This window comes from Venturia canescens, chromosome 3 (assembly GCF_019457755.1).
Source record: "Venturia canescens isolate UGA chromosome 3, ASM1945775v1, whole genome shotgun sequence".
Lineage (NCBI taxonomy): Eukaryota > Metazoa > Arthropoda > Insecta > Hymenoptera > Ichneumonidae > Venturia > Venturia canescens.
The window spans coordinates 8,785,993-8,804,565 of NC_057423.1; the positions used below are offsets into that span (position 1 = coordinate 8,785,993).

Genomic DNA, 18,573 nt, shown 5'->3' on the forward strand with positions numbered 1-18,573 from the left:
TCAAATAATATCTCTCTTCCCTGCCATAAGAGCCTTCTCGATTGCTATGCACGAAGATGCGAAGGCGAAAAACATGCGAAAGGTTCAATTTATTTTTATTTCCTTCCAACATTTCAATATTTATATTGAATGCGATATTTAATTAATTAATATTAATCGAAATTCAATATTTAATATTGAATTTGATTGATTGATTGAAGTTTGATAGTATTCCGATTATATTTTTATTTTCACTTAAAATATTCAATCTCGTCGATCTTTTTAATGTCACCAATCTCAATTTTAACGAGTGGCACCATCTACATTCAAACCAACGAGTTTCTCAGCTTCAATTCCTGGATAACCGACTGTCTTTGATACCATCGACATAAAGGTGAAGAGTCCGATCGAAAAGGAGAGGAAAAATCCTCTTCAATATCCATTTCTATTTGTAATAAATATTTTGACTTAAAAAAATCTACGATTTTGATTGATTTATTGCTTTTGCATGACGATGGGGTCGTAAGGATACTTTTAGAATGTTGTGTTAATAAAATATTTTGAATTTTGAGTTTGCGGAGTATTTTTCGTTTATTTCGTAAAAAAACAAATTTTATACATTCCATCATAACAGTAGAAAAAACGTTTGTCCTCTTATCAAGAAATGCTTTACATCTTCGCGAGGTTATCCTGGCCGTGGAGACCCACCAATTTTGAACTCGAGTTCCAGAACACGAATGCAAGTGCGCTGTTTCTTCCATTCCGCGATGGAGTCTTGACAGCACATTCCCTTAAAACAAAAAGAAAATATCATTGGAGCAATCGTCAAAATTTGCATAAATTATTGATAAATCGAATTTGAGCAATTACGTCGTATTGAGACTCAAAAATGGATCCGAAAAAAAAATTTTTAAAGCCGACTACAAAATACACAAAAAATTATGTCTTCTTTTAAAATTTTTCTCAGTTTTGAGAAGAATTACTTGAATTTGAGTCGCTTCGTATACTGCATTCCGTATGAAACTCATGAAACGATGCTTGAAAGACAAACTTTTATCTCGAGGAACATTCAATTTCCAAAATGTTTTGTTTCAAACTCGACAAATAGCTAAAGAATAAAAAATCTTCGCTGTGGTACATGAAAAAATGTTTCACTTTATTGATAAAACTATGAAAATTCATGAAATTATCAAAACAAAATTCTCAGATGAATTGAGACAAATTGACCAACCTGTAAAACAGTCCAGTCTGCTTGGCAGCTTCTTGGTCAAGAGCACAGTGCAGTATCGTCTGAGCCCCGAGTTCAGGACTTTTTATAAAAGGTTGTGTAATTTTATCGAAGAGAAATTCTCCAGCACGAGAAAAAGTTGTATGCCAATGACGTGCTGCGTCCGTTCTGACGACGCCTGGATTCACGCAGTACACTGAAATTCCCTGGACCTCTGCTTCTGAAATCGAAAGATCGAAATTCGTTTGAAAACATTTTAGTTTCGACGTTTCTCTTCGGATTCTGAGTGTTCGCGTCGCGTTGATTGATGACGAAATAAAATTACCTTTCAAGCGTTTGGCCAATTCCCTTGTAAACAGAACAGCGCCAAGTTTGCTTTGACTGTAGGCTTTCGCAGGTGTGAATGACTCCTCGAAATTGATGTCATCGAAGTTCACGAATCCCTCTAATAAAAAGAGTGAAAAAAATTTTATCGAAAAAGTTTGTCGTCGAAAATCGTCATTTCAATGGACACGAATTTTCTTCTCATTACTGTAATGGGCGTATGATGAGACATTGATGATCTTCACCTCGGGCGTTGACCTCTTTAGCATCGGCATCAAAAGCAACGTGAAAAGAAAATGCCCGAGATAATTGACCTGCAATTGGTACTCAAAACCGTCCTCGGTTTTGTCAAAATAACGCGTCGCCACTCCGGCGTTGTTTATCAAAATGTTTATGCTGCTTTCTCTCTCTAGCAGTTTTTTGGCACAGCTACGAATGCTCGAGAAACTCGAAAGATCGAGCTCGCAGACCTCGAGCTCACCTGGACCTGCTAGAAATTGCTTTCTCTCAAATCTGAAACAGAAAACACGATGCAACAAAGTCAGAGACTACATTTTTCCAGCACTAATCTTTCGTGGTCTTTAGGCTGCTGAGGAAAACGTTGATTTCGTACCTTGATGGTGATGCAGCCGTGATATCGTCGATTGCTAGATTTCCTTTCGCGACGTTCCTGCAGGCCAGAATAACTCTTGCACCTGAAAAAAGTCAGGTGCATTTTTTTCACTTTACGATTGAGTTATGCATAAAAACAGCAAAAGTTCTTAGAACAAATAAAAACGATTCTATTCAATGATCGAAATTTTTGCATTACAAAACGTCAAAATAAGCTGCGACAACGAATATTACAAATTCAAATTTTACGTGTTTCTGGACGTTTCACAAAAGAGCCAAAAATTTTTTTCGTAAAGAATTTTTAGTATTCCGTGCTCATTCGATTTTTATTCAATTCCGACCACAGGCGACGTTGATTTTTTCGTGTATATGAACGATTTTTCAATTCTCCAAAGTTCCGAGTCCATAAAAATTCACTTATCAAATTTTTGATGCACGTACCACGTCTGTACAGATCCCTGGCAGTTTCTTTGCCGATTCCTGCATTCGCACCGGTGATAACGACGGTTTTACCGACGAGGCGAGTCTCACTGTTGCATATACTGCTGAACGAAAACATGTTGTTTCTTTCACCCCTATTACTAAAATCAACTGGATTTAAAGAAGCAATCAAATTTGCCTGAGTTACTTTTTAAAGCTTTTTTTCGATATAATTTTTAATCACTTTCAATTCGATCAGGTAACTTTGTGTTAAGCAGTCGGAATCAAAAAAACATGATTATTTTCTTTTGAAATTGTAGATTTTAAGATACTTTTGGAGAGCAACGTCCTCTGTGAGTGCTGCTAAATTTTAAGCTGCCAAAATATCATTTTCGAAAGAGATAAATCGAGTCGTTGCGGATCACAAATTTTGGTGAAAATAGTTATCTTTTTTCGAGGCTGGATGTTAAGTGGTCCGCACAAGACTGCCTCATTCTAATATTTAATTTGTAGCCGGAAGTAAATAAATTGGAAGGGATTAAAAGGGTGAATTTTTTCATTCGATGACGTAGCTGCAGTGAGAGAAAAAATATTTTTCCCTCAAGACTGTGTTTAAGGCACTGGAAAAATTGGCTAAATTTTTTCAGTAGCGAAAGGAAGACCTCGCATGTCCTGCGATCAACGGGGAATTCTTGCAATCCATCAGCGGTCTCGCTATTTGTACTTCAAACGTATTTTTACGTTTGTATTTCTTGCCACTTTTTTTTATTGACTTTTGCTCTTTTGAATCAACAACTTTTAACAATAACTTCAAATTTTTTTCTAGAGTTTTTTTAAAATAAATTTAGGCGACGAAAAACAATCGTGATATTCTCTGTACACAAATGCAAGCCTTCAATTCGTTTATTTAATCACTCAGCACTCGCAAAGCAATTGCATTGGCGAAGGCAAAATTGCTATCTCGAGTCTCAAATAATAACTTTCAATTTTCTAGCCGCCATGAAACTTTTGAAGAAAGTACACGAGGAGAAAGAGAAAACTGTATGTTCACTCACATATCGATGGTGTTTCTATACTGGCTTCTTTGATAGAAAAGTAATGCACCCGACCTCGATGGTATTTCTTCACGAAGTGGTGAAAGATACAAGATTATCATGGACATCAACTTGCCTTTCGTAATCTCCGACTATTTTTTTTATTAAAAATAAAAATGTCGCGAACGATGATCGTCGATTTATCGACGGTTGGTACACACGATCCCGCAAATACGTGAGCCGTTTATAATTAGTATTTTGAGCAAACACGAGTATTAGAACGAATGAAATAAGAGTTAGACATTTTCGTATAAAAAATACATGAGTAATTATAAAAGTTTGACACTTCGTCGGTGAGCGAGTATTTTTTTGCACCGACGAATTTTCGGAGTTCTTAATAAAGTGGACGGATTTGTGTCGAGGTTCTATACAGTTTTGGTATCACACCAAAGTAACAATCTCGTCATAGCGTTTCTCTCGAAATTTCTGAATATTTTTATAATTCTTCGGAAGACTCATCCAATATGGACAAAATGATATTTTTTGTCACATTCGTCGATCTTTAATTGTCAAACGTTAAATCGTGATCACTTGGAATGGAACAATTGATTTCTCGTCGAATCAATTCACGAGCACGAGCGCGCGTGCATGAGATGTGAGAACGACCATAATTAGATCGTTCCTCCTTTCACATTTGACATTTGAATTTTCGAACGTTTCGCAGAGTTTTTTCAACGTGCGATTGTGAATTTATTGAGACCACTACCTTAAGCTTTAGAGGAGCTCTCGAGATTAAGAAGCGCGAGGGGTCGAGACAGCCGATAATTCCGCAAGGTTTTCGTGTCCTTCGAGACCGACGAATTTCAAACTCTCGTTCCAGAGGCGTAAAGCACGCTCGTCGTTTCTCGCTTTTCCTGATGGAGTCGTGACCGCACATTCCCTAGGCAAGAAAACTTGTAATGCAATCTTTGTAAAATCAGATCGGATCGAATCTTCAAATTGAAATTGCCAAAAATGTGAAATATTCGTTCGAACGCTCCAGAACAGATCGTAAATATATATTTTCCTTATTCGCAGTTAAAACAGAGCCACCAACTTGTAAAACAATCCGCTCTGCTTGGCAGCCTCTTCGTCAAGCGCGCAGTAAAGTGTCGTCTGAGCTCCAAGTTCCGGAGTCTTCGACCACGGCCGAACGAATTTGTTGAACATGAAGCCGACCCCAGGGAAGAGGGTCGTATTTATATGCCGCCCTAATTCTGTGGCAATGACCCCTGGATGTAGCGAATAAACTGTGATGCCCTCGATCTTGGCGTCTGCAAAATGAATTTCGCAATAATTTTCAATTCGGAGAGAGAAAGAAAGCGAAAAAGGGTAAGTCCTTGCTCCAATTCACCTTTCAAACGCCTCGCTAATTCCCTCGTGAACAAAACATTGGCGAGTTTGCTCTGAGCATAGGCTTTTATCGGACCGTAAGATCGTTCCAAATTGATGTTATCGAAGTGGATTGTGCCAACTGAAAGTCATGAAAACCGTCTGATTATATCGACCACTCGAATTTCCTCGATTAGAATTCTCATCCGCATTACAATAATGAGCATCCGATGAGACATTGATAATTTTGACACCGGGCGTCGAGCTCCGGAGTTTCGGGAGCAGAAGCAACGTGAGAAGAAAGTGGCCGAGATGATTGGTCTGGAATTGGGACTCGAAACCGTCCTCGGTTTTTTCGTAAGGGCACATCATGACGCCCGCGTTGTTGATCAGCATGTGAATGTTCGTTTCGTTCTCAATGAGATGCTTGGCGCATTCGCGAACGCTCGCGAAACTCGCGAGGTTCAATTTGCAAGTAACGACTTCCCCTGGATCTCCTTGGAACTGTTCTCTCTCGGGTCTGTGATAGAATTTTTTGCAAAACCGTTAGAAGGGCTTTTTTTAGAAACGGTTTTTTGCTCGTCTGGACGAGAGCTCATCTCGACGTATTTCTTTGAATAAATATTATTTCAGTTAATTGAGGAAGCAAAATTATTTTTGTACTTGGATGGTGGAACGGTCTTCACTTCCTCGGCTGCTGCATTTGCTTTTTCCATGTTTCTACAGGCCATGATAACTCTTGCACCTAAAAGAAAATCTCGAGAATTATAATCAAGGCTTATGCAACATTAATAACTCGCTCGACCACTATCTACGTTTTTATTGCTTTTCAATGACACGAGAATGGACGGTCAAGAATGTAACAAAGTTGTAGAACATTTTATACGGAGATTTTAACGCTCGATCAAACTTACATGAATGCGTGGATAAATAAAATTTGTTTGAATTCATCCAAGATCCGAAAGAACATTCAAATTAAGGAGGCCGGATCGCGACGATACAATGTTGCCATGCTAAACCATGTTGAAAATATTAAGAATTTCAAAATTATAAGAATTTCATAAAATTTGGTAAAGGTATTCTTTAAAAATATATAAGACAATATACATTTTTAAAAATTTTTCTACCACATAGCTCTGGAGTAATTGAATGCTAAAGTTGACGTGTATAAGCATAGAGTTTACATCGTGCATAAGAATTTCGATTTAACGCTCAATTATGCGATAACTATGTGGTAAAAAATTTTGAAAAAAATTGTATTTGTATACTTGATGCCAAAGAATGTTATCACCAAATTCTATCAAATTCTGATTATTTTGATTTCGTGATCCACCCTCCTTAATGTAAAAATCAATTTATTGCGCCGATCTTAAAGATCGATCAATTATGAATGAAGATAAATAAAATTTGTTCGAATTCATCGAAGGTCTAAACTAACATTCGAATTAATTTGGCAATCAATTGATTGCGTCACAAATCAATGATGATTCACTCAACATAATTGTAGTATCAGTTGTGAACACGCAGAATTCCAAATTTTTAATCACTTGGCATATTTTTAATCGAGTTTTTAATTAGGGCAAAAACAGAGAGCGCTTTCCAAATTTTTTTTCTCATTCTTTGGGTTTTCCGGCATGGCATATCGGCCCAACGAAACCTTGTCATACATCGTTCTCTTCGTTATCAAAAAGTACAGAGAACGGTGCGTGATTAGACCTCGCTGGCGCATGCGACGTACATTTTGTGCAACTGGGAAGAGTCGAGTCGGTTTCATCGCGTCGTAAGATTCGTGTTAGAATTTGGGTGCCTAAAATCAATTTATAAAATGAGATACCTCTTCTGTAAAGATCCCTCGCAGTTTCTTTACCAATTCCCGTATTTGCTCCGGTAATAACGACCGTTTTACCAACGAGGCGTAATGTGGAATTGCACGTAGCGCTAAAAAGCCTCATTTTGCTGTTACTATTGTACAAATTTTTGACAAGTTTTTCGAATCTTATTTTATCGTGGTTAAACAACGACGTAGAAAAGACTGATGCACTCGAAATTCACTGACATTACAAAGTCTGCACTGAACGATCCGTTAGTGAACTCTGCCTGTATTCCAACTGGTAGAAGGCGAAGAACAGTTATAACAGAGCGGTGAGGTGGGGGCAATAAGGAAGGATTGAGAACGAGGGAGATAGAGTTCGGACCGCCTCAAGTACGGAATTTACTGAACCAAGAATTGTACAATGAAACGATACGTTTTACGACTTTTTTTCCTTTTTTTTTTCGTTTCTTCCTTTTTTCAATCAAAATGAGTGTTGAAACTTCAGCATAAAAATGTGGAAGGTTCGAAAATCCAATTTTTAATGAGTTGCCATCAAAGAATTAATTTGTTCGAAAAAATCTTGATGAGCTCATCAGAAAAATTGGGGAGCAGATCGATTTACAAATTTGATTCTTTCCTCGTTTTTGTAAAGAGGTGACAAAACTTGAAAAACAAAATTGTTAATCAGAATGATGGGGAGTGAAGAAATAACGACGTTACGTTTTTATTCGTATTGCTGAAGCTTAAAGCCAAGAGATTTTGACTCTTCAATGTTTTATTTATAACGCGATGGCAAAAAGATGCTGGAGCTGGTAAAAATTTTTCTGAAGTTTCGATTTGCGTCGTGGCGTTCTACTGCATTAAACATTTCGGAGATTTGAATCTCTTTCCTCTCTTCTTTCCTCTCTTCGTTTCAGCACAGCCAACGATCTTCATTCTCTGCTAGCCTCTTCTCAAGCTGTGGGATACTCCGTACCTGAAACTCGCCTTCTCATCTTTTAGCTGTCTCTGCTTTTCTGCTATCCTCGAATGCCTCCATCTCGTTTTCTCATCTTTTCCTACGACCCATTTCGAGACTTTATGTGTCGTTGATTTTCAGTACCTTTCGTGAAGTCCTGGCGAGAAGAGTCCTCACGCAATGTATCCTCGTTCGTATCTAAATATCTTTCGAGAAAAAACCTTCAGACTTTGCCACTCCAAGGCCACAAATACGGCACGCCCTTTTCAGGATATTCCTGGCCCCAAAGCTTTACCGATCGTTGGAACTTTGCACAAATATCTTCCCTTCATTGGCAAGTCTCAATTAACTTTTTTTCAATTTATTTTTCAAACTTTCTTGGGATTCATGTGACGTTCAAAAGTTTGAAAGATTTATTATTCCAAGGGGAATGGGAACGGAATATAAAAAATTCATGTAAATGTTCATTCGACGATTTTAAAAAAATCAATTTTAAGAAAGTCTCGACAAAAACATTTCGTTAAAATTTTCAACAGTCACGAATGCTGACAAAGCGAATAAAATAATTCAAATTTTCTGAGTATTCGTTGCAAAAAATCTTTTTTCCAATTCTCGTTAAACGAGTTTTTCTGATTTCAGGGGAATACAGTTTCGACCGACTGCACGTGGCCGGAGCAATAAAACTTGCGAAATATGGACCTCTCGTCCGAGAAGAATTTGTACCTGGAGAATCTACGGTTTGGGTATTCAAGCCTGACGACATTGCCGAGGTTTACAAGTCGGAGGTGGGTTCGTATCCCGAGAGACGAAGTCATTTGGCTCTTCTGAAGTACAGAAAGGACAGGAGCAACGTTTACAACACTGGAGGACTTTTGCCAACGTAATAACAATAGATTTTTTAGAATAATGAAATTTTGAGAATTTTCTCGTCGCTCTAGTTGGTTTATCGATCATTGTCGTGATTAATTCATCTTCGAATATTAAATTATTTAGAAATGGGGCAGAGTGGTGGAGGATTCGAAAAGAATTTCAGAAAGACCTGAGCAAGCCTCGCTGCATCGTCAATTATGTCGAGAGCGCCGACGAAGTAGTCAGCGAATTCGTCGAATTATGCGGTCGCCAAAAGCACGAAGATTTGTTGCCATTGCTCTCGCGACTCTTCCTCGAACGTGAGTTTCCTCTGGACAGAAAATTTATTTCGAAAGTATCGAAGAAATTTAAGTTCTTTTTGCAGTCACTTGTCTCGTCGCGTTCGACGAGAGATTCAACAGTTTCTCGAAAGAAGAAATGACCGAGGGATCGAGAAGTTCGAAGTTGATCGAGGCCGCAATCATCAGCAACAGTGCCGTACTCAAATTGGACAATGGACCAAGGCTGTGGCGCTATTTTAATACGCCACTTTATAGAAAAATGATCGACAGCCAGCAGTACATGGAAAAGTACCTGAAAATGACATTCATTACATTCGTTCGTAAAATAAATTCAAGAATTTGAAAAAATCGATGTAAAAATCAAAAACCTTAGAGTTGCAGTTGAAATGGTATCACAAAAGCTAAAACTACTGGAAAAACGTGAGAAAGTCGAAAAAGAATCTTTACTAGAAACTTATTTGAAAAATCCGAATCTGGACGTGAAAGACGTGGTGGGAATGGCATGTGACATGTTGCTGGCTGGAATCGACACGGTAAATACATTTTTTTCAGAATAAATCGACAAAATCTATGATTGAAAAAAATGGTTTCTCGATAAACAAACTCTTTTAACAACAAAAAACGACAAAATTGTTAAACGGAAGACCACAAATTCAGACATCGTACAGCATCTCCTACGTTCTGTATCATCTTGGCCGAAATCTTGAAGCTCAGGAAAAACTGTCTAAAGAAGCTGTCGCTTTATTACCGAATCCTGAAGATTCCCTGACTTCCACGGCTCTACGAAGTGCGAGTTACACGAAGGCAGCGATTAAAGAGACTTTCAGACTCAATCCCATTTCCGTGGGCGTTGGACGTGTCTTGCAAAATGACGTAATCCTCAGCGGTTATCACGTCCCCAAAGGGGTGAGTTTTTTCTTCCAAATGATTTATTTGGGACACAAAGAAAATTTCAATTTTTAAATTCTCTGAAATAACAAGTTCCGAATAAATTCATTTTATTAAAAAAATAATCAGAAAATGAATTTTCTCACGAGGCTTTGTTCAATTTCTTCGGCTCGATTTTCCGAAATTGAAGTTTTTCGTCCCGGTGCACTAACAGAGCCTTCTTGTAATCAGTCAAACCTTGTCGAAGCGTTTGATTTTCGAAATACGCAATTCGTTCCTGTTCCTGACAACGATTATTTGAGCAAGGCGTGTCATAAAATCGATTTTTTTTTCAACGTTGCAGACTGCAGTAGTAACGCAGAATCAAATCATTTGCCGATTGCCCGAGTATTTTCCTGAGCCCGATTCTTTTCTACCGGAAAGATGGATGCGTGACAACGATGATTCGAGCATAAAGAAACCGGTGAACCCTCATCTCGTATTGCCTTTTGGACACGGCATGAGATCTTGCATTGCCAGACGATTGGCGGAGCAGAATATGCAAATAATATTGCTGAAGGTAAGTTCAATGACAGAAATAATTTTTTTCTCAATTTTACTTTCATGAAAAAATGTCGAGAAGGGAAATGTTATGAGCAAGACTATGACAATTGATCATTCGTTAATTGTAGTTGCTACTAAAACTATGAATTTTTTTGTTGTCAACAAGTTTTTTTTCGATTGACTTTTGTGCAGCTCTGTCGAAGGTACAAATTCATTTGGGAGGGAGGGAAACTCGATTGGCGTTCGTTGCTGATCAACAAGCCGGACGGGCCGATAAACCTTCGGTTTTACGAGAGATGATACGAGAGATTTAATGAAAAAGTTTTCAAGACCAAAATCGTCGCTGTAAAAAAATGTATTTTATTCGATAATCAGCGAATTGCACCTCGGAAACGAGGAAGATAAAAGCGAAAAAAAGTCTAATTAACGGTTTGCAAAGTCTGTGAACTTTGTTTTTCCTTTCTCTCTATCAAATCGAGAGGAGATTAATTGTAAGTCATATATTTCGGCGTAGCAGAGAATTTCGCGTAAGATTTGATGACCTTATTCACGGCCTCGAGGAAATCTTTCTCCGTTGCTACTTTGCGCCTCGCTCTTATTGCGAACATTCCAGCCTCGGTACAGACCGAACGGATCTCGGCTCCGGTGCTGTTTGGACAGAGACGAGCCAACAACTCAAATCTTATGTCACGCTCGACGCTCATCGGACGAGCGTGGATCTTGAATATGTGCGTTCGACCTTCCAAATCCGGTAAACCGAACTCGACTTTACGATCAAGACGTCCTGGTCGCATCAACGCCGGGTCCAAAGTGTCCGGTCTGTTCGTCGCCATCAAAACTTTGATGTTTCCTCGGGGATCGAATCTGCGAAATATCATTTCGTTAGATTCCGAATTCGGAAAGTCTAGGATGTTGGGAAGAAATAGTTGACGCGTTTCATGATAAAATTAACTCAGGTCAAAGATCATTTTTTTGATGACTGAAAAAATTTGTATATCAAAGTTTATTTTGCAGATATTTGATGATTGAAGCGCTTTAGAATGGACAGGAGGTTCGAGAAAATGCAAAAAAGGGTTTTTCACTTTAAAAATTGCGAAATTTTGACCTTGCTGATTGGGTCCAATGTTACAATGATGAATATTGAAGTTGGCAATAACAATCCCATCACTGTCCAGTTTTTCTTAACGAAATCTCAGTTTGTTAATGAAAAAAATACGTTAGAGTCAAAATTATAAATCCTCGAAATATCATTGATTGGAATTTGAGTAAATATTGGGACAAAGTGACAAACTGATATACAAAAGAAATTCCAAAAATCAAAATCTGAACAGCCGAAAAAGCCGTAAAAAATTTCCTCGCATTTTTTGTAAATAAAAACAATTTTTCTATACACTTCACTTTCACATCAAGGATGATAGTAAATTTGCTTTTGGAAAAAAAATATACGATCAAAACGATTGATAAAAATTATTTTTCATATATTAATTAAATTACCCGTCTAATTGATTGATAAGTTCCAACATTGTACGCTGTACTTCATTGTCACCGCCTGCACCATCATCGAACCTCGCTCCTCCAATGGCGTCAATTTCGTCGAAGAAAATGAGACAAGCTTTTTTACTACGAGCCATTTCGAACAATTCTCTTACCATTCGGGCGCCCTGAACGTTTCAATACAGAATTATAAATGAGTTGACGTTGTTAATGCCATCTTAGAATTGACGTTGTTAATGTCAAAATTGTACTCACCTCTCCAACATATTTCTGCACCAATTCCGAACCGATAACACGGATAAAGCAAGCGTCAGTTCTGTTCGCGACTGCACGCGCGCATAAAGTTTTGCCAGTTCCAGGAGGTCCGAAAAGCAACACACCTTTCGGTGGCTCGATTCCAAGGTTCACGAATTTTTCGGGCTGTAACAATATTGATGGATTTACCAAACATATCAGAGAAAAAAAATTTTAATCAGAACTATTGCGAATGACTAGGAGCATCCATATTACAAAAAAAATTTACATTCATCATTTTGATCATAGTGCAGTGAATTGAAATGATTAATGGAAATTGAAAATTATGCTTTTTGGTGAACAAAAACTTTGCTGTCTTCTATTTGTAGTTATTTAGTTAGATTCGTTTCTGTAGCAGAATAGTTGAGCATGCGGAAGGATAAAATTGTTAAATAACTACGAAGTTTCGAATATTTCAATGTTTTCACATATTTAATTTGACTTACGTGGAGGAGAGGAGTTTCTACGACTTCTCTAAGTTTTTCGATTTGTTCTTTGCATCCTCCCACGTCGCTGTATGTGACATCAGGTTTTTCCTCTACTTGCATCATTGTGACGGTAGAATCAATTTTAGGAGGCAGAGGAATGTGGATCTGATACTTGTTGCGATCAACGCCAACTCTCATGCCCTCTTCGATGTCAGTGGGAGCAACAGAGTCCGCAAGATCGACAACAAATTTTGCAAACTGTTTGACATTTATAATGTACTTTGCGTCGTCTGAATCCGCATTTATTATTTTTGTGCATCTTGCTACTTGTAAAGGCTGCTCGTTTTGGAGCGTTTGCTTATCGGCGGCAAGATCCCAGAGTGCTGGCGGAGCTAATCCAGTGTCAGATTCTTTGATACCCGTCAATTCGTTTACCAGCTTTATTATCGTTTGTATATCTTCCTCTATCGTTTTGATCGTTTTTGTATATTGTCCTTGGCCCTAATGGTTCAAATACATTGATTATAAACTCAATACAAACTTCAGTGTGGAAATTTCAGTGAACAATTCAGAAAGAGATATTTTTTAATACTTCCGAAAATCGTATACTTTGTTACAAAAAATTTATAATCTCATTCAGATTGAACCTTCAAAAACTTTCAGCTGATTTCCAACTCTAATTACTTTATATAATTGTCATGTTTTATTTATTTATTAATTGTATAAAAAAAAAGCATAACCCAGTTACAATCAGATGTGAGTAAAAAACACATCAAAATTTGAATTATCTGCAAATTGAAAGATGTCTACGAAAACTCAAGGGATGGAAGTTATTTTCACATCTGTTTATTCGATGACAGAACAGATGCTGGATTCTATTAATATTTACAAAGATGGGTGAGAAAATATACAGCAGGTAACAAGTATGACTTTGGTGCTTTAATCTCTTACTTTTGGGATAACTCAAATATTTCATGAAAATTTAATGAAAAAATTGTAATGTCTCTAGAAAATAAATGAGAAATCATTTTTTATCATGGATTTTCAGCGCGAACGATTTTATAGTGTCCAAAATGATTCAAACTGAATTGAAAAAGCAATGGAACAATACAACTTCAATGATCACTACAAAGAGTGAGGTTAAAAAACAAAAATACGAAAAACGTAAATTTTTTTGTTATCTACTCATTTGTACTCACATAAGTCTTGAGTAAAGCGATGTCACCTTCGTCAAGCGCTGAAAAATGATAAAATTAGAGTAATGCAGAGAATAAAACATTGACAAAAAAGTGTAATGTCAACGTTGATGACAAAGCATCGGTTTCAAAACTTACACTTGATCTCTTTTTCTTCCTGTTCTTCTTCTCCCTTGACTTTCCTCATGTCGTCTCCCAAATGGTCTGGCATTTTTACTTCGCTAATTATTACTATTAATTAACGACAATGAAATCTCCGAGATCGGAACTGAAAAAATTGCGATTTGTTGGTTATGTCGCCTACGGATTACAAGCGAAATTCAACGATCATGGAGAGAGCATGAGAACTAGAGCAGTCAGGGTATTTCTAACTTTTCCCGCATCCAGGCACGAGCGCTCTGGTGTCGGAGAAAAATGTTACTAATTTCGCGGCGCGAAAGGGAGCGCATTTTCGACTTTAAAGTTGTACAGATTTTCTTGCGCTTTAATGCGCTTAAAGATAAATCGATGCACATGAAATTTTTCAAAAACGAAAGCCCAAACAAAACTTTCGTTATTTAGTTTCGTATTTTGCATTCCATTTAGCAACAAAAACATTTTGAGGAAAATTTTTTAATTTAAAAAAAAATTTTATGTCACTTTGAAAAATTTCGATCACCACGTTTAAATGATTTCCAAATGCCCTGAAAAATATTCCCATTAAAAATGTGATGGCGTTTCGAACTATTTTTGTCGCAACGTTTTTGACGAAAGTTTCAAACACTCGAAGAGTCTAAATCCAACGTATTTGAAGGTGGGGCAGAAAACGTTACACAAGTTGAAAGGCCATCAATAGTGTTTGATTTTCTTTGGCACGTCAATTTGAAATGCGCCCATGATGCGGATTATGCGAACGATTCAAGCGGGAGGGAGGGCGACGGGAACCCCCTTAATCGGCTGAGGTTTGACTAACCTTTGAAAATATATAGTTTTCCTAACGCCTACTCTTTGAAGGCAATCGGTACATAGCACAGTCTCGAGTCCTTGACCGGTATATTAAATTTAAAAAATGCATAACATAAAGGAGGATGCGTAGAGCACTTTCACCTTCCCGCCCCGCCCTGTTCTCCTTGAGGTAGGCCTACGTCGCATCGTTAAATTCTCACGAAAACTATTTTTTTTCTTTGACACAAAAAAATTAATTAACGAGTGAAGATTTGTTTTTTTTTTAAAGTTCGATCAAAATTCATTGAAATCTGTATTTTTATGATTTTCGAATATAAGTAAAAAAAAAAGTTTCGAGTCAATTGAAACAAAGAAGAATTTTCACTGAAGTTCAAGAGTTTGATTATTCAAATCAAATGACGTCATGATTAAGGGGGAATATCAATGTGAAAAAGAGCTTGGGTGCAAAAGATGATCGGGGGATAGCAAACTAATCGGTAAGAAATTTATTCTCTCAAAACTTTAAGCGCGTTTTTCTCGAATGCATGTTCTTTGACCTGGTTGACAGCATAACTCTGTCAAATTTTGTCCAATCGACTTCATTCAAAAAGGATTCTCTTCAGAAAACTTATCGCTATCGTCGCATCATGGGCTTTTTTTAAAACTGTTTACTTTTTTTTATTAACGATTTACTGCAAAATTTTTGTGTTAAATTCGATTTTTTTTAAATGGTCGCCATTTTTTTTTAATCAAAATTTTCAAATTTTCTACGATCCTGCGATAGCTATACGATTATAATTTAATAATCTTTTTGAATTTTTGATTTCAATTGCTTGCTGTGGCGCTTGTGCTGTTAACCATCGAGGATTTTTGTTTTGAGACGTTATTTTCGCACCGCTCCTCTGCTCAATAAAATGTACTAAAAATAAAAAATAAAAATTCCTCGTATGCTCCATTAGATTAATAATTAGTACACCAATTTTCGAATAATTTGATGGAGCCGTTAAAAAAAAAAAATTCCAAAATAACCTCAATTTTAAGTCTATCGCATTGATATTCCCCCTAAATTGTTGGAATGAAACTTTTTTCCCAACATTTTGACTATTTTTCCCTCGGTAGAAAGACCCCGTAAAGATCCATTTTTCCTCGTCACTTTTTGGAGACATCAGAATGAAAAATGATCGAAAAGGGGACTAAAAACAATGAATTATCGAAGATTCATTTCGCATGGATCCGCATGAGGAAAAATGCAATTCTGGAGTTTCGTGTGTGGGTGTGTGTCTGTGTTGGTCTCGCCGGAATCGTCGAATAGTGAAAGAGGCCAGATGAGTAGTTGCCGTTTAATAATAAATCGCAGAGAGAGCGAGAGAGAGGGAAAGGGATCAAAGGTCGTGGAATTTCAACAATCCATGCGAGCCAGACCATAAAAACGAGAGATCTATTTTCTATTTCACAGCCCGATCAACACGACCATTGTTCTATTCCAGCCGAATCATGTTCATTGCAAGAAAAAAAGAAAAGAAACAAAAAGCATGAGAAGGAGATATAAAAAATGGGGCAGATAAATTTGGAGCACGATCGATGTGGACGACGATAAAGAAGAGCAAAATCGAATTTTCGTTGCTGAACATCGATCTGAAAAGGATAAAAAATAGTGGCAGAGATTACGGGCTTGAGAATTACGCACTGACATTTAATCTGTGGGAGAAACGAGTCTCCGAGGGAGCATGCAAAATTGTATCCTCTCCTGGGAATCTCCGTTACAATCTTTTCGATCCTCATGCTTCGTCTAATTCCTAATCTCGTTATTTTCACTCAATCACCATTCTAATGCTAACTCTTTTTTCTGTATCCATAATAATCAGTTTATCCCTCGGATATACATTATACATAAAAAGAAGTCGATGTGTCTCTCTATAACCATGTAAAAGGAGAGGTCGAAGGATTTGCCTTTACAGACATTCTGGCAGGGTATAAGGAAGATTGCAAATGCCACTAGTCCATCCCCAACGCTACTCGTACGTCGATGAATTCTGCTAGCCTCGCACCACACACAAATATAGAGACTCAGAAATCTCGTTTCACTGTCCCTTTTCTGACGACCGCTATCCGTCTCCTTTTCCCGTTGAATTAGACGAAGAAACAAAAGAGAAAGAGGAAAAGTGAATCATCGAGAAGATAAAAACGAGTGTGCCCGTGACGCGAGGCGAAGGAACTTTAATTAAATTATTCACGTGCTTTTACCTGGGAACGTCAATTCCTCGTATTATTTCCTTATGGTTCACGTTTTTATTTCAACATTGTAGTTGCTTTTTCATTTTTCAATAATCAATTGAATTTCGCTCGACCCACTTCTACGTTGACTGCAATGTCCACGATTTTTCAGTCACTAATTTCTTTTTGAACGTTTTTTGAACTTTGTTTGAATGTATTATTATTAAAATTATGAATTTTATTATTATTTTATATTATATTATGTTATAAAATTAAATTAATTTAATGAATAATGATAATAATAATAATAATAAATGAATTATAATATATACAAAATATTAAAATTATTTGAAATATTAAATAAATATTGAAAAAATTTAAAAAAAAGAAACTTCATTAAAAAACAATTAATGTTCATCGACTTTATTTAATTCTTATCGGTTTGCCTAAAAAAATCACTTTCGTATTGACTGACTTTTAGTTGGACGCTTTTCTTGCTGGAAGGATAAATTTTCAATAAAATTCGGGGACCTTTCAATCGATTGCCAGAAATTCAGAACGAAGAAATTCAAAACCCTCGATAAAAATATTAGCACGAATCCAACTAGGTGAATTTTTGAGTGTAAATTCTCGTTCGATCTACTGATGTAACGATTTGCAGTTTCTGAATGTTTCGTTCTCGTATAACTAATATTACTCGAACCGAGATGAAACATTCACAAATGTGTTATAACCTCAGCAGTTATGTCACAAGACGAGTCCTCAATGCAAATAATCTTTTCTGACACAGATTATTTAGTGGGAGAATCCTTTTGCTTTAATTACGTAATTTCATCGTTTCCTCGAGTCGTCGACCTGGGAATATATTCTAGCCACACATCGATCAAGTTTCGTTATTTCAATTGTACACAAAAATCCATTTTGTTTGTGAAAAACTTTATTGTAGCATTTTCGTTTTCATCAAATATCAATTAACTGAAATTATTACTGTTCTTCGAGAATTTTCATCTGCATTTTCTCACTGTTTATCATTATTTTTCCTATTATCTCAAACTCCATAATTGGAACAAATGTCACGTCGTCTGTTCTTCTTCTTGCATTTATTGATTTACATTTAATAGGATACTAAAGATTTTCACACGAAACAAGATGAGCTAAATGGATGACCAAGTTCTCCAGACAGGTCTGACGAGGCCGAGTATCCTATACAACTTTTGAATGTAACAAACAGTTATGCTGACTAACGATCTTACGCAGTTCTTCTTTATGCTCTGTCTGATTGCAACAAAATGCACTGAAAATTATGCAACGTTTTACGAGCAGATTCAGGTTTATGATTGAGGCATGGCATTTTTTTTTTTCATGTGTCGTCGTATTGAAGTTGATTGAAGCAATTGTAAAAATCAATTTTCATCTTGAACTACTTTTTTTTCAAGAATAGAAGAAATTAGTTTTCGTTCTAGTTAAAATAACTTGAATTCAAATGCTGTTTATTTCGATTTAATAATTCCAAAAATTGTTAAACCTTTTGACACGTTTTTTGATACACGTTTAAAATCAACGAAAATGTTTAAGGATTTCATGAAAAATGGTTCGTACCCGCGAACCACGAAATTGAGTCTATGGATGGAAAACCATAGCGAAAAGTCGATGAAACTCAATTTCAGAAAGCGACGCAGTCACGAATTCGTCAAGGCTGGAA

The 18,573-nt window shown here is 36.8% G+C and overlaps 3 protein-coding genes across 5 annotated transcripts in view; 1 reads left to right on the forward strand and 2 right to left on the reverse strand.

The window, feature by feature from the left end:
• dib (Cytochrome P450 302a1, mitochondrial) overlaps positions 1 to 10,753 on the forward strand; it is a 41,951-nt gene extending 31,198 nt beyond the window's left edge. Inside the window, exons 1-9 of one of the 3 annotated variants that reach the window (XM_043413656.1) lie at positions 4,953 to 4,968; positions 7,881 to 8,073; positions 8,379 to 8,619; positions 8,733 to 8,908; positions 8,974 to 9,178; positions 9,264 to 9,423; positions 9,548 to 9,796; positions 10,122 to 10,337; positions 10,514 to 10,753. In XM_043413656.1, coding sequence (XP_043269591.1) covers positions 7,920 to 8,073; positions 8,379 to 8,619; positions 8,733 to 8,908; positions 8,974 to 9,178; positions 9,264 to 9,423; positions 9,548 to 9,796; positions 10,122 to 10,337; positions 10,514 to 10,621 — 1,509 coding nt within the window. In that variant the 5' untranslated portion in view covers positions 4,953 to 4,968; positions 7,881 to 7,919 and the 3' untranslated portion in view covers positions 10,622 to 10,753. Of the gene's footprint in view, positions 1 to 4,952; positions 4,969 to 7,039; positions 7,172 to 7,880; positions 8,074 to 8,378; positions 8,620 to 8,732; positions 8,909 to 8,973; positions 9,179 to 9,263; positions 9,424 to 9,547; positions 9,797 to 10,121; positions 10,338 to 10,513 lie in introns of those variants that run through there. The other 2 variants (XM_043413654.1, XM_043413655.1) reach the window with 2 other exon arrangements.
• On the reverse strand, positions 545 to 7,079 carry LOC122407973 (uncharacterized). The gene is made up of 12 exons (XM_043414462.1): positions 6,803 to 7,079; positions 5,632 to 5,713; positions 5,184 to 5,488; positions 4,991 to 5,110; positions 4,694 to 4,910; positions 4,395 to 4,537; positions 2,585 to 2,770; positions 2,145 to 2,226; positions 1,740 to 2,044; positions 1,533 to 1,652; positions 1,211 to 1,427; positions 545 to 769 (listed from the first exon to the last, which is right to left on the reverse strand). The coding sequence occupies exons 1-12, from the start codon at positions 6,918 to 6,920 to the stop codon at positions 649 to 651; spliced, it is 2,016 nt and encodes a 671-aa protein (XP_043270397.1). The 5' UTR covers positions 6,921 to 7,079; the 3' UTR covers positions 545 to 648.
• Rpt1 (26S proteasome regulatory subunit Rpt1) lies at positions 10,659 to 14,069 on the reverse strand. The gene is made up of 6 exons (XM_043413659.1): positions 13,872 to 14,069; positions 13,737 to 13,774; positions 12,556 to 13,038; positions 12,071 to 12,235; positions 11,816 to 11,982; positions 10,659 to 11,185 (listed from the first exon to the last, which is right to left on the reverse strand). Exons 1-6 carry the CDS (start codon positions 13,942 to 13,944, stop codon positions 10,807 to 10,809), a joined length of 1,305 nt encoding a protein of 434 aa, XP_043269594.1. The 5' UTR covers positions 13,945 to 14,069; the 3' UTR covers positions 10,659 to 10,806.
• Positions 14,070 to 18,573: the final 4,504 nt, after the last annotated feature.